Source organism: Netta rufina (genome assembly GCF_964035555.1).
Source record: "Netta rufina genome assembly, chromosome: 9".
Taxonomy (NCBI): Eukaryota; Metazoa; Chordata; class Aves; order Anseriformes; family Anatidae; genus Netta; species Netta rufina.
This window is the reverse complement of record NC_140132.1, coordinates 21779213-21792434: the sequence shown is the minus strand read 5'-3', so window position 1 is coordinate 21792434 and position 13222 is coordinate 21779213. Positions and strand designations below refer to the sequence as shown.

The 13222-nt window shown below is 51.0% G+C and overlaps 1 protein-coding gene across 1 annotated transcript in view; it reads right to left on the bottom strand.

The window, feature by feature from the left end:
- The window catches only part of PLD1 (phospholipase D1), a 48836-nt gene that overhangs the window by 24359 nt on the left and 11255 nt on the right, over positions 1–13222 (bottom strand). The window contains exons 4-12 of the mRNA XM_084291777.1: positions 12948–13093; positions 12110–12218; positions 10688–10753; positions 5945–6003; positions 5331–5423; positions 3287–3439; positions 2466–2615; positions 2064–2147; positions 267–348 (exon numbers count right to left, since the gene is read on the bottom strand). Of these exons, the coding sequence (XP_084147903.1) occupies positions 267–348; positions 2064–2147; positions 2466–2615; positions 3287–3439; positions 5331–5423; positions 5945–6003; positions 10688–10753; positions 12110–12218; positions 12948–13093 (942 nt within the window). The remainder of the gene's footprint in view (positions 1–266; positions 349–2063; positions 2148–2465; positions 2616–3286; positions 3440–5330; positions 5424–5944; positions 6004–10687; positions 10754–12109; positions 12219–12947; positions 13094–13222) is intronic.

The following is a 13222-nucleotide window of genomic DNA, read 5'->3' as shown; positions in this document are numbered from 1 at the left end:
CCTGAGACCTCCCCGTACCTCCGAGTTACGTGTGCCACAAGCAAAACACCGAGCACCACCAGCTCTCCAGCCCTGCCAGGAGCTGGGGCAGCTGCAACGCAAAGCTGAAGCAACGCGAGCTTGAGGGCAGGAAGGAGCAATCAGAGGATCTACCCTCCTGCCTCCGAGCTCTTCCGAACCCAAACAAATGGTGCAAACGCTCCAGTCCCAGCAGGATCTTCCCCCGGGCGGGTGCAGGGGCTGAAATGGGGCTGGAGCTCACTTACTGCTTTGCGCTTGAGGATGCAGTCCAGCCGCCAGTGATTCCCTTCAACAACGGGCCGCTTCATGAAGATCTCCGGGCTCAGCCTAAGAAAATACAGGGGTGGAAAAACTCAGCGTGTGTAGTCTGCAAACAAAGGCCTGGCCTAGATGACCAGCTTGGGAAGTAAAGAAATCAGAAAGTTTATCTAAGGGGATGTGAAAGCTCATGTCCCAGAGTGATGCGTTCTCCAATATCAAGCTCTTTGTTTTTTAATAATGGAGCATTACAGGGACAGGGGACATGTCCAGCACATTCATCTTAGTATTCAGTAACCCAGGGGACCAAATTTTGCAGTGATGTGCCAACAGGGAAACTTGCACCCTATCTATGAAAGAAAAACACAAAGAAAATAACACAGAAGTGAGATTAGAAATAAATGTCTAGATATAAAAAACAAATAAAAGTGTGATTTCAGCTCTCCTGATAACTTAGGCTATCTGAGTAGCATACATCTGTGCTGAATTTTCCTTTCTGCCTAAAGACAACGCAATATGGTATTGCAACAAGACATTTTGGTGATTCATAGCTTTGAGGGTTACAAGGAAGAATTCAGCATTCCCGTCTAACTCCTGCAAAGGGAGGCAACAAAATTTCACCACTTCTGTGTGGAGCACAGGAACTTGTGCTTGATTAAAGCACATTGCTACATCCTAAAAGCATGCTTCTGGCAAGAGCATTTTTATCTTAACCTCCAAGTTTCAGGTCAGTTTTGCAGTTCCACGGTACATTAACAATTGGCTGCTGCTGAATAAAATGTTAAGAGACAAAAGGTCTGAAATGCAGTGCTCTTGCCTTGCTACACGGTGTTGCACAGGAGCAAGAGGAGCACTGGGTTTATCTGTGGTCATGTTAGGGAGGTTTAGCCCAGCCAACGCCAACGCTGTGTTTGGTTTTCTCATGACTGCCACCTCAGAACTAATCCCCCACTTCCCACAGGCAGCAGATGAGTGGCAAGAGGGTCATCTTTCAGCTAGAGGAGGAGCACAGTGAGGTGCCCACGGCTGGGGAGGATGCCTGAGCAGCTCCCCAGGGGCCGGGCTGGATCCCCTGACCCACCACAAAGGCAAGGCAAAGGCAGCAGCAACTGGTGCTGGCCAAATGGCCCTACCCCGAGGCTGTGCGAGCACGCTTTTTCTGCCTCAAACAGGAACCAGAGCACTGCATAAACAGCCTGAATCACTAGGGAAGAAGTGGGCAGAGCCAGGTCCTCCAGCAGCCGCACAGCTCGGGGAAGGGACTATCAAGATCCCTCTCCGTTACCCGCCCAGCTAAGAGCAGAGCAAAACTGCACCCAGCCCAGTTGCTCTCATCCCTGGTGCAAAGCTGCCCAAAACAGCAAGGAGCAGAAAGGAGGGTCCTCTGCAGGATAAGATGAGAGGAGCACTGCCCTCGTCAGGGGTATCTGAGTGTCCGTGTTCCCTTACACCCTGAAAGCCATTCTTGACCCTCAGGTGTACAGCGCTGTGCATTCCTGGTGAAGCCACAGGCACCACAACACTTGCACCTGGAGGTGCCTCCATGAAATTTCAGGCCTTTCCTTGCAAAGAGAGAACCAAGCTGTTGATTTCAAGCATGTGCTTTTGCTGCCAACCCTCCTGAAAAGGCCTTTGAATACAACCCGACGAGATGTTTGGGTGTGCTGCCAAACCATCTGGCCGCACGGCTAGCTGCCATACTGTAAGGCCTCCCAGCACTGCAGCACTGCCGGGAGCGTCCCAAGGGAGACAGCTGGGCAAAATCCAAATATCTAAGTACGCACCACCAATCTGTGATGAAGATCTCTTCTTTAGCAGCTTCCATGGCATTTGCGACATCTTCGAAGTACCACTTGGCATTCACATACCTGTAAAAGCATGCAAAGCACCGGGATTTATTTTCCTCTCCACCGTAATCAAACAGAAAGTTCACAGCTGAAGACCAACAGGGTTCTGTGCTAATGCCACTTACATTCTCTTCCCAAAATCAAACACAAACCTGATTTCAGGAATTAAGACAACATGCGGGGGGGAATTTCAGGCTGCTATTAGCTTAACGGAGCAGCACAATAGCAGATTATTAAGTGCCACTTGGTACTTCTGCCAACCACACAATTTTCCTTGGGTTTCACTCAGTGCACAAGCAGGCACCGCGATATGCTCAGCAGCTCGCCCCCACGTCTCACCACTTGGCCAGCGTGTTCTCCTGCACGGCCGCGTACGACCCGAACCGGTGCTCGGTGAGGAAGTCCTTGCCGTGCTTCCGAATGAATTCGTCTATTCCCTGCCTCCACCACTGGGCATGCCGGTAGCTGGTGCACTTCAGAATCAGCGACCTGTAAAACCAACGACATATGGGGCAGGTGCTGCAGCCACAGACATTTAACAGGGCAGCTTCTTGCTGTCCAAGCATGCTGCTAAGCACACCTGTATTGGTCACGTTTTATCAAGCTAAAAGGAGCAGCAAGAGACTTTGCTTTCATGTTTTGTTTGCAAAAAAATACATCGGCACTTATCTGCTCCGAGGGAATATCACAGCATCACGCTGACAATAATAGTAATAATAAAAAAACAGATTTAAATGAATAGCTCCAGCTTAACTTGTAGGGAAGTTGGATGCGGCTAATTATGTATTTTTTCCATGATGAATTTATTCTGGATGCTACCATTAAAACATTAAATAGCTCTTTATCCCACCTAGCATATCTTTTGTGCAATTCTCTAGCTGGGATGTAACGCAATGCGTCTTTGCTTGGAGCATAAAGGAACAGAGGACCTAGAAAATTACCCTAAGTAATTGCTGAAAAAACAGACTGTGCAGCTCCACGTGCACCATGCCCTCAGGCCCGAGCAAAACCCGGGGACAGGCTGTGAAGCTGAGGCACCAATTCCCTCTTTAAGGCATGGAAACGACCAGCAGGTACAAACCTTGCCAACCCCAGGACAGGCGCCACCGACTCTTTGTTAAAACAGCAAAAGCAAAGCAAACAAGGTCTGGACTTCTTACCTCGAGAGATTGTCGATCTGCAAGCCGTACTTGGTTTCTGTTTCCTTCTGGCCTATCTTGATGTTGAACTCCTTATCCACCAGCAGCACGAAGGCAATGGCGCCCGAGTCCGGCTTCATGTAGAGCAGGAAGGAGTCCTTCACCACCAGCCACCTGCGGGGCGGAGGGAGGTGAGCGTCTGGTCCCTCCTGCCGGCCGTCAGGCACCAGCCACAAAAACCCAATGAAGGGATAAAGTATTTCTGGCCAAACGAGCACAAAGCATTCAGCAGGGAGAGGAAGGCATGTAAGTGAAGGGTAACATCTCTTATTGGGGCTCTGACCTCCTAAGGGAAGCTGTAAAGCCCAGCGCTCATGTTATGAACTCAGGTAACAAGTCTGGCTGCAATAAAGGATTTTTAGTGACTGCACAACTGCTTCGTGCAGAGGCCTTTGAAAACCCACAGCTAACACACCCAGGGAGATCTCCCTGCTCACAGGTAAACTTCCCAGCCAGGAGCCTGGCAAGGTGAAAGGAAGGCTCCTTGCTTCCCAAATTCACATTCAGGCTGTACATCCCTCAAGGCAATGCAGGAACTATTTGACATTTCCAGTGTTACTTATGAAGCCAGGATCGCTCTCACTCCTATCAGAATACGTGAACGAGACATTTTGGACAGCTTTTATTGCCAAGCAACAGGCCCCCCGCTAGAAGCATGTGACGGGAGATGACCGGCAGCTTTTACAGAAATACCGTTGCCTGAAGGCAGCTCTGGGAAAAACATGTTTTTGCGGTGAGTGGCATTTCTAAATTTTTCTCTTCCTGCTGCGTAGCTGGGGTAACCGGCCCCCTCTGTCCCACACAGGTCTCCACCAGGAGACCCAGTTCTGTGCGCGCTCACAAACAGGCACAGCAACAGCCCCAACTGCAGAACGTGGGAGAGCTCCTACCTTTGAGAAGTCCCAGCTCCTCGGCTAATTCCAGACCCCATTATTTTCCTTTTCTCTCAGTGCCCTGAGTTGTCCCAGCACGACCTCACACCCAGTGCCAAAACGCCCTCCCTCCCTATTCCCTTGTGGCCCATAACTTCACTCCCAAACCCCTGCTGAGCACAGCTTCAGGCATTTCCCTTTCTGTGTTCCCTGGTATTTTTCACTACTTTCCTCCTCCTACCCAACTAAACGTAGAGGATGTATCTGAGGGTGTACTCTCTATTTGAGAAATCAGGAAATTACTTGTAGAAGTCAGACATAAAAGCAAGTTTTTCCTAAAGTTCTTCACTTCAATAACCCTGCCTTGGCAGTGTAACTGTCCCCTATTTATTTATTGATGCCCACGCTCTGCCAGCCCCCACAGGCTGCGGGAGAGGATTCAGTGCCCTCGTGTTACTCTGCGCACAGCCGAGGGACAGTCCTGCTCCAAACACTGCCCTCGTCCCATTTGTAGGCTCTAAAGGAGAAACGAGATTCATGGCAAAATTTAATGTGCTACAGCTCCCCTGAATCGTGATCTCTGTGTAACAGAACAAAGAGTTAATTGAAAAGGTTTGTTTTTTTCCCGAAAAGGAGAGAAAAATGGAGCCAACTTAATGATTTGACCTGGAAGAAGGTCAAATCCTTATCTCCTTGTGAAATCACTACAGATAACTTCTGTAAAACTGCATGAAGAAATGCTGGAAATACTGCTAAAAAAAAAAAAAAAAAAAAAAAAGGACCTTTTCTTCACAAGAATGCAGTAAGGTTTTGTTGGGAAAGATTTGGCGTTGTTTAAGATAAGCTAACCCCAGCCCATTGTGGTTCCACAATGCTGAAACCCAAAGGTAGGTGATGATGTGGGGAAGCTCTCACAGACAAATCACTAAAAGGTGGGTGTGTACTCTTTGGGTTTTCAAGAGCAAAGCCTTGCCCATATCAGTAATGCAGAGAAGCAAAGCACAGGAAAAGCTGTAGCTTTTCTAAAATGGCAAGAATCTCTCTCACAGTCTTTTGGGGAGAAAACCCCAGGTGGGTTCATGTGCCAGAGGAGCACGCGGCACACCACCCCTCAGGCCCGGCAGCAGCAGTACCTCTTGGACCAGCGGTAGCACATCCTTCCCTGGCCGCAGCAGTTCAGGCCCGGTATGCGGTGGCCCCCGGAGCGCTTCATGACCATACCTTCCCTGCAGGGACAGGAGCACAGTCAGGAGGGGTGGCACAGTCCCCCGGAGGAGCAGGGCAGCTCTCGGGTGGTGGATGCCCACCACATCCCTCCAGCCCCCACAAGGGATGGCTCCTGCCATCTCCAGCCGTGCCCGAGCAGTCTGCCTCTGCCCTAAAAGCCGAAACAAGAGCAAAAAGAGCTCCCCAAAAGGAAGTGATGCGGATTTAAGAAGCACAGGGCTCCATTTCTTGTGCTTTGCAGCACAAACAAGCGGGTCAATAGGTTACGGGAGGGCAGGAGAGAATCCCCAGGACCCAGCTGGGGAGCTGCAGCCCCTGCTGTGCAGAGCAGCCTGCTCCCAAGACTGTTTCCCAAAGTTGTAGCGTTTCCATCTGAGCATTAATACATTTTTATATCCAGATGGTAAAATATTCCCCAGTTATTAGTGAGAAAGGAAAACTATCAGTGTGAAACACTATTTATTTATAAAGCCGTGCTCTTGGTGAACCGTAATTCGGAAAAAAACAGCTCAAAACTCACATGCCCTTTGGTCCCAGGTCATGGATGAATGACAGCTGACTTACTCCAATGAACTCCATCTGGGGAAAGAAAAAAAGATTCCTTCATCTTTCGTACTCCAAAATCCACAAACAGTGTGCTTCATCACAGAGCCTTATCGCCAAGAGAGAACACAGGGCAGAGCCCGAGCAGGAGTTACCCTCTGTATCTTAAGCAGCTTCAGGGAGACCAAGAAAATTATTTGCTTGTTGTTTTTTGAATGTGCTTTGGAGAAGGCATTAAAGGCAACCAGGACAAGCAAGATCCCACTTGTCCTAGGGACCCAGTGGTATTTCTGGATGAAAAGAATCGAGTTTGATGCTGTTTGGGGTCTGTGTGAACTTAGCTATCGGCCTGAATCCTCTCCTTTCTCCTGCAAACCACACAGAAAGCCACAAAGGGAACATGCACACATCTTGGGGGTGGGAGGCCTATTCCCTTCAAGTCCCATGTCCCACCACCAGGCACCACGGGGGCGTTCACCAGGTTCACCAGCACAACCCCAGATTCGGATCGCCTGTCTGCTCCCGGCTCCTCCTGCCTCAGCAGAGCTTGCAGAGGAACGTAAAGATAAGCAAAGCTGGACAGAAAGCACACCACGATTACATTCAGCTCTAAAAATAGGACGCCAGGCGATTTCGGCCGAGCATGCTTTTCTTGGCAGAGCAGGACATTCCTGTCGGCCTGCCCCTTGTTAGACCTGGCCCTGCTAAGGGGGGTGGGTCGCCCCCAGGCACCCCACATTTACCGATATCCTCCTCCAATCTGCACGGCGGGGGCCTGCCTGCACCCCTGGGATTTTGTTTAATCCATTACTGTGTAAAATCATCCAAGGGCAGGGCAGGGCGAGGGCAGGAGCTGTTCTCCCCTTTGACCAGGCGCCAGGCAGCGAGCCCATGGGAACCCTCTAACTGCATTTTTTGGCGACCAGGCCTGCTGGGAGCGAAGCCCAGCACCCGACCCATGGCCCTGACCCCAAGAGGGACGGGAGGTGGCCGCAGGGCAGCTCCAGGCCGTGCCCACCCGTGCCATGCAGCAGCTCAGACACCAACACCTCAGGAAGGGCTCCCTTCCTCTCCCTTCCTCTGCTACCCACCCAATGGTGGCAACCTCAGGGCCCTCGGCCTCAGCACCTGGTTGTGCACAGGAATGACACGGGTGGGCCCGCAAGTCTTGGAGGGGTTTGAAAACACTAAGTCTAACAAAGAAAATCAGATAATCTGGGATAAAGCCTGTCCTGCAGGCCCAGTCTATCCTGGCTCAGCCTCCCTTCCCTGCACAACCACTGCTGCCCCACGGAAGCAGCAGAAGGACAGAAAATCCCTCTTTCTCCTCATCCTCTGGTGCCCCTGGACCTCCCCATCCTTCCCACCACATCCACACGGGCACGGAGAAGGACCAAGGATCTGCTGTGCTCCTCCAAGCGGCTCAAGGACACCAAGTGATCTCTTCTCAGCAGAGCCAAATTCACACCTCACCCTCTGGTGCTTCAGGCCTGTTTCCAGACGGTGGCTACAAGAAGTCATTCTGTGGCTTCCCCCCCAACCTCGCTGTCACCACTCTCCCCACGTGTCCTGGGAAAGCACCAGGTGTGACCTGTGCAGGGCTCGTCCCTTTCTGCAGCGACACTCAGGAGAAAGGCAGCATGTGGAAACACAGAGCATCCCACAGCCTCTTACAAGAGGTCTTAAGCAAAGTTTCAGGCCGGTTCCTTCCCCTGGATCTCATTTCCACTTCTTCAGAAAGCCGCTGGCACTCGCCTTGAGACAAATCAGAAAACTGGACACCTCTCTCATACCGGGCACACAGAAACCAAAGCACACAAACATTAAATCCCTTTGAAAACACTGGCGGCGAGCAGAAAGCTGGCAGCAGCCCGAGGAGCACTGAAAGAGCAGCCCTTGCAGGAGCACAAGAAGAGCCAGGAGGAGAAAGGACTTGCAGAAACAGAAGCACTGCCCCATGAAAAGGGAAGGAAGGTGGGCTGGCGGCACAGAAACCTGCTCTTCAGCCCATGAGACCTTGAAATGGCCATTAGGGGGACACCCTTAGGTGCCACGCTGGGCGAGGAACACCAAGCACCCCCTTCCACGGTCCTCCTGCACAGCCCCCTTCCTCCTGGTGTCCTCTATCCGTGCAGTTACCCGTGCTCCACGGTTATTTCTATGCAGAGCAGTATCAAGCAGGTCAGGCTTGGTTCAAAAAAAATAAATAAATCTCATCAGTCACAAGGAAAATTCCTCGGTGCAGTGGAAAATACCTGATCAGATGATTTCTTATGACCGCATCAGCTATTTTTACTGTTAAATTGAGGTGCTCGTAACTGACCGAAGAACCCCGAGGGGAAGGCAGAGCAGCGAGGCGCTCTCACCTCGCACACAGCTCAGTGCCAGCTGCAGCAGGGTATGCGAGGTATGAGGGCCCAGAGAACGCAGCTTCAATGGCATCGCTGCAGCAATACAATAAATAAACGAGTGATCAGCTGCAGAAAGATAGGCTGTGAAAGGTGGAGAGCCAGCTGCAAGGTGCAGCAGCCACAGCGTTCAGCCACCAACGTCAAGCACATCTGATTTATTCAAGCTAAACTTTCGTGCAAGTGTCTGCTTTTCAGGCAGAATTCAGCAGCTCCAGGCCGTTTTTTTGAAAAATCCCTATGAGCCTGACCCATAGGCCAAAACTCCCCCAGGGTACGGCACATCCTTGGAGAAGCAGTTTATAAAGCAGTGAGGAACGAACCACAAACACAAAATAAAAGAAGCAAGAAGAGAATCAATTAAATTTGTGCATGCTGGACGTAAAAACGTCTCCGAGGAGATGTGATTAACCCAAGCGGGCTCTTTACTTGAGGTACACATCATGCTGCCCACAGCTTGCCATTGCAGCTCCACGTCTGAATTACAAAGAATTTAGGACTTTAAAAAAAGATGAGCTTCCAGGAGTCAAATTGTGCTCCAAGACCAAAACAGTGGCAGCATTTGTCAGTGGCCAGGCAAAAGACTCCTCTGACCACAGGGAGAGCAAAGTGCTCATTTTGTTCTAAGGAGGACAAGCACGGTTCCAAGGAAAATGCCAGAAATCTTCAGTTCAGGGTCGAGGCAGAGAACGGTGGGGTTTGTTCTCTTGGAAAGGAAACATTTTGCTCCCTGTGCTTTGTCCCGGTGCAGGACCCGCTGCCGTTAGCAGCAAAGTTCTCTCTGAGCGCTCTGCTGCAGCCAAACCCAACAAAAGCCAACAATAAACGGGGAATTGATGTGCAAAGGGACATCTGGCTCCGGGGTGGGGACAGAAGGGCGATTCAGCACAGGAGAGGGGACGGCCCCACAGCTGCCCAGGCGAGCACGGCTCATCCTCCCCGCGGCACGCCGCCTCCAGCCCCAGCCGGGGCAGCAGATCCCCCGTGTTTTTACACGAGCAGCCATTCGCAGAAATTCTGCAAAATATCCGTACAAGCGCCGCCTGCCTCATCCGCCAAGACGGCTAAATAGTGTAGAACAACTCTCCCCCGCTCCGCATATGCTGCTGATCCAAATTGCCAAGTTATCCCAACGTTGCCTCGAGAACAAAGGCTGACTATTTGCGGCGTGCGGAGCGAACAGCTCCTGGCTGCTCTGAGCTTAAACCCTGCTGCCTGTCCCCAGAGGAACCCCTTGGGAACCAGCAGCTCCTCTCAGCCTGCAGGCACAGACCTCCCCTGGCTGCACAGAGCACGCGGGATGGTGCTGGGCGAGCTCCTTGCCCCGGGTACCCAACGGTGCTCCGCTCTGCGACAGCAGCCACGCAGTGTTGGGCACAGCTCCCAGCTGCACCAGGTCCTGACACGACTCAAATCCTGCAAAAAGGCTTAAAGAGCAGAATTTCTGCCCAGCAGACACATAGAAATGGGAAGAACTGGTTGCTTCAGGTGTCCTAAATCTCATCTGGATTTCTGTCTTGTTTTACAACCAAGGGTTCTCAGTTTTCACCTCGCTCAGAAATGTCTCAGGCTTTGCTGGTGATGCAAAGGACGAGTGACACAGTCACTGTGCAGCCAAGAAAGGGGAAATAAAAGGCCATCCAAGGGCAATGCTACAGCTGCAGCTGACAGGTGAGGACTACTGAAGAAACATTTGAGGATGAGACTTTCAAATGAAGTACTTTTGCTTATAATAGCCCACGAGTTGGATTTGATATCTCCCATTTCAGAAAGACGACCGTTCTGGGGCCGTAAGCCAGCTGCCATCTCTCTTTGGAAGGCACAAAACACCCGTGGAGGCGCATGGGTATCGCTCAGTACCACAGCATCAGGTCCACTGAAACCCCACAGGACAGAAACCAGAGAGAAACTTGCCCCCAGGGCCACACACACAGCTCAGACTTAAGAAATAACCACCCCTCCAGTTTGGACTTCTATTATTTATTTAAAACTTGAGCTTATCATCTTAAACTCTTCCCAGAATAAACAGAAACCCTCTATATTTTACACATGCAATCAGCTTTCTGGCCTGAACTGCCTCCTGCCTTCAGGAGGTTTTCCCTGTGCTGTAAGTGACCTCTCAGTCACCTTTTCACTCTTTTCCTCTGGTTTTCATCATATTGCATGCACATGGCAGAAATCAGCCGAGCCAAAACACTTGCACAATGGCTGTGGAGTGTTTCTGATAAAGCTGCAGGTGTTCTTTCAACCAGCTACATTTGAAAAGAAGGAGAATATTGTGTTGCCATTGAAGGAAACTAATTTCTACTTACTGTTCCGTGGTAGTTCCTGTACATTGGCATTTTCAGGATCTTTGTCAAGTAGTCTTCCAGCTGCTTCTGCAATTCAAACATCGAAGCATTAGGTGGAATGCAGGAATTTTTGAGATAAAAGAATCCAACTGTCTGGCATCAGGAAGCTATCAGGAAATCAGACCCACTTTTCAGCTTGAATAGATAAATAAATGCATTACCGTGTGCTCACTGAAGATCAGGGCTCAGCAGCATAAACAACTTGATTACAGGTTGTTTATTGTTCGCAGACACGGCCTCATACCTTCCACCAGCTGACCTGCTGCTTTGCACAGCAATTTCAGAGGTCAATTTTCTCGACTGAGCCCAAGTTTCAGAGCAATTTTGAACACAAAAACAGTCCCTGGTGTTTCTGGCCCGCAGGGATTAGCTTCATGGGAAAACACAGCCTCGGCTGCAACCGAGAGCACTTATTTAACCAAATGGGATGACGTGGGGGAGAGGAGAAACCATCACAGGAGAGAGACCTCGTGGGAGCTGGACAAAGAAGAGATTACACTGCATGAGCTTGGGAAGCCGGGCAGAGTCCTGTGGGGCATGAAACCAACCAGAAGGAAACACCAGTGGGGTTTCCAAGCTTCACAGCACCAGCATCACAGCACGCGACCTTCCCAGGCGTGCCGCAGCGGTGTGCGTGCCCTTGGCGAAAGGGAAAAGCACGATTAAAAATAAAAAATGAAAAAGAAAATCTAGAAAACCTTTTTCTTCCTCTTTTCAACCAGCGTCTCTCTCCTAAAACTTCCTGCCCAGCAGCGATGCCAGCGCACAGGGAGGGTTATCTGCACCACACAGCCACGAGACAAAACCTCTCGGGGCTGGAGATGGCAGTGGCAGAAAGCCCAGGGGGGAGCCGCCAGCAGGAAGGGGAACGATAAGCACAGGGTGAAGGAACACGTTTCTGCAGGCTCGCCTCTGCAAGCGGTGAAGCTGCAGTGAGGAGGTAGGAAGATATCCACCCTCGTCACAGAGGGGCCCATCTGTTAACATCTGATGGAGTTACACGGAACACGTGTGCCTCGGCTAAAATTACCCATTTCAGCGTCGAGAGCCTGAGCGGCATCTCCTCTTTCAGGGGGGGACGGGACTGAAATCACTCAGATTTTGATGGTGGAGGGGCTGCCTCCATCCATGCAACCCGATTCTATGAGCTGCCTCTTCTATCTTTAAATTGGAGCAGCTGGGAGCAGGGGAACCAGCGCTGTGGGCATCGTGGTGTTCCTCAACTGTGGAGGAGCCTTCGCCCATGTTAACCCTGGGAGCATCCTCCTCCTCGTGGCATGGAGGAGGATTTGGGGTCAAAGCTGGGCTTGTCAAGGCCTAAGTTTGTCAAAATAAAGTCTTCTATGGTAATAAAAGTGTTTTTATTGGGTAGTGGGCACTTACCCTGCGGCTGGAGAAGTGCTCCTCGCGCACCGTGCTCTCCGCCGTGTGCGGCAGGCTCGGCATCTGCCTCGGCTCTCCCCTTTTGATGGATTGTCGTCTCACCGTGTGGCTGCAAGGAAGAACAAGCCCCAGTGTTGAGTCCAAGTGCTGCATCTGCACGCACACCACAGTACGCAACCCTTCCCGTGCAAAGCTTTTATTTTTCCCAGGCAGCTCTCAAAAAAAATGAAGAGATGAGTGGTCAAGAAAGCAAAAGAAGGAAGTGTGGTTTTGCTAAAGAAGGCAGCGTGCTCCAAGTGGCCCACAAATGAAAACCTAACACAGAAAAATCAGAGTTTGATTTTGCCCTGCTTAGTAAAGGGAACCTAAACCCTCTTTTTAGCATGTGGTGTTCCCCCAGCCCACAACCCCTCATAGTTCTCGCTTCCCCTGCCTCCTCTCCCACATTTCCCTGCAGCAGGAGGCTCTTGCTGACCCACACCTCTCCCCACAGATCTCCTTATGCCTCCCTGAGCACCAGGGTTAGCCTATGCAGGGCTGACCACCCCATGCTGGGGGCCCTCCATGCCTGCTGTGTCCAACCCAAGCCAGCAGAAAGCCACATCCTGCCAACAATCTCCACCAGCATTAACATAACCCTTCCTCAATTTCAAGAAATATTCAGCTCAAAAGCCGACGAGCTGGAGCCCAAGTCATCAAAAGATGCTTGCACCATGAGGTTACGGCTGTTAACCACGAACCTCTGCACTCTTTCCCTTGCAGCAGAGCAAATGGGTCTCATGAAGCCACACCAACATCCTACTGGGAGAAAGAAAATGGCATTTTCTTTTGCCCTCACCTCCTGGTAGGGATGGGGATGCGCACGAAGGCTTTGTACCGCAGCAGCTCCCTGTGAAACTCCTGGAAGTGCTTGAACTTCCTTTTCACCTGCCATGTGAACTCCCCGTGGGTCAGCTCGATGGTGTACACGTTGGGGCTTGGCACCTGCGCGGGCAAACAACACAATGAAGTCCTCCTCCTGCAGCTGCCTGTCTGAAGGGTCCTCGTTAAGTTTTCGCTAAGCATCACTGTGTCTCACCACTTGTTAGGTTTTAAAACAGACGGGAAACCTTC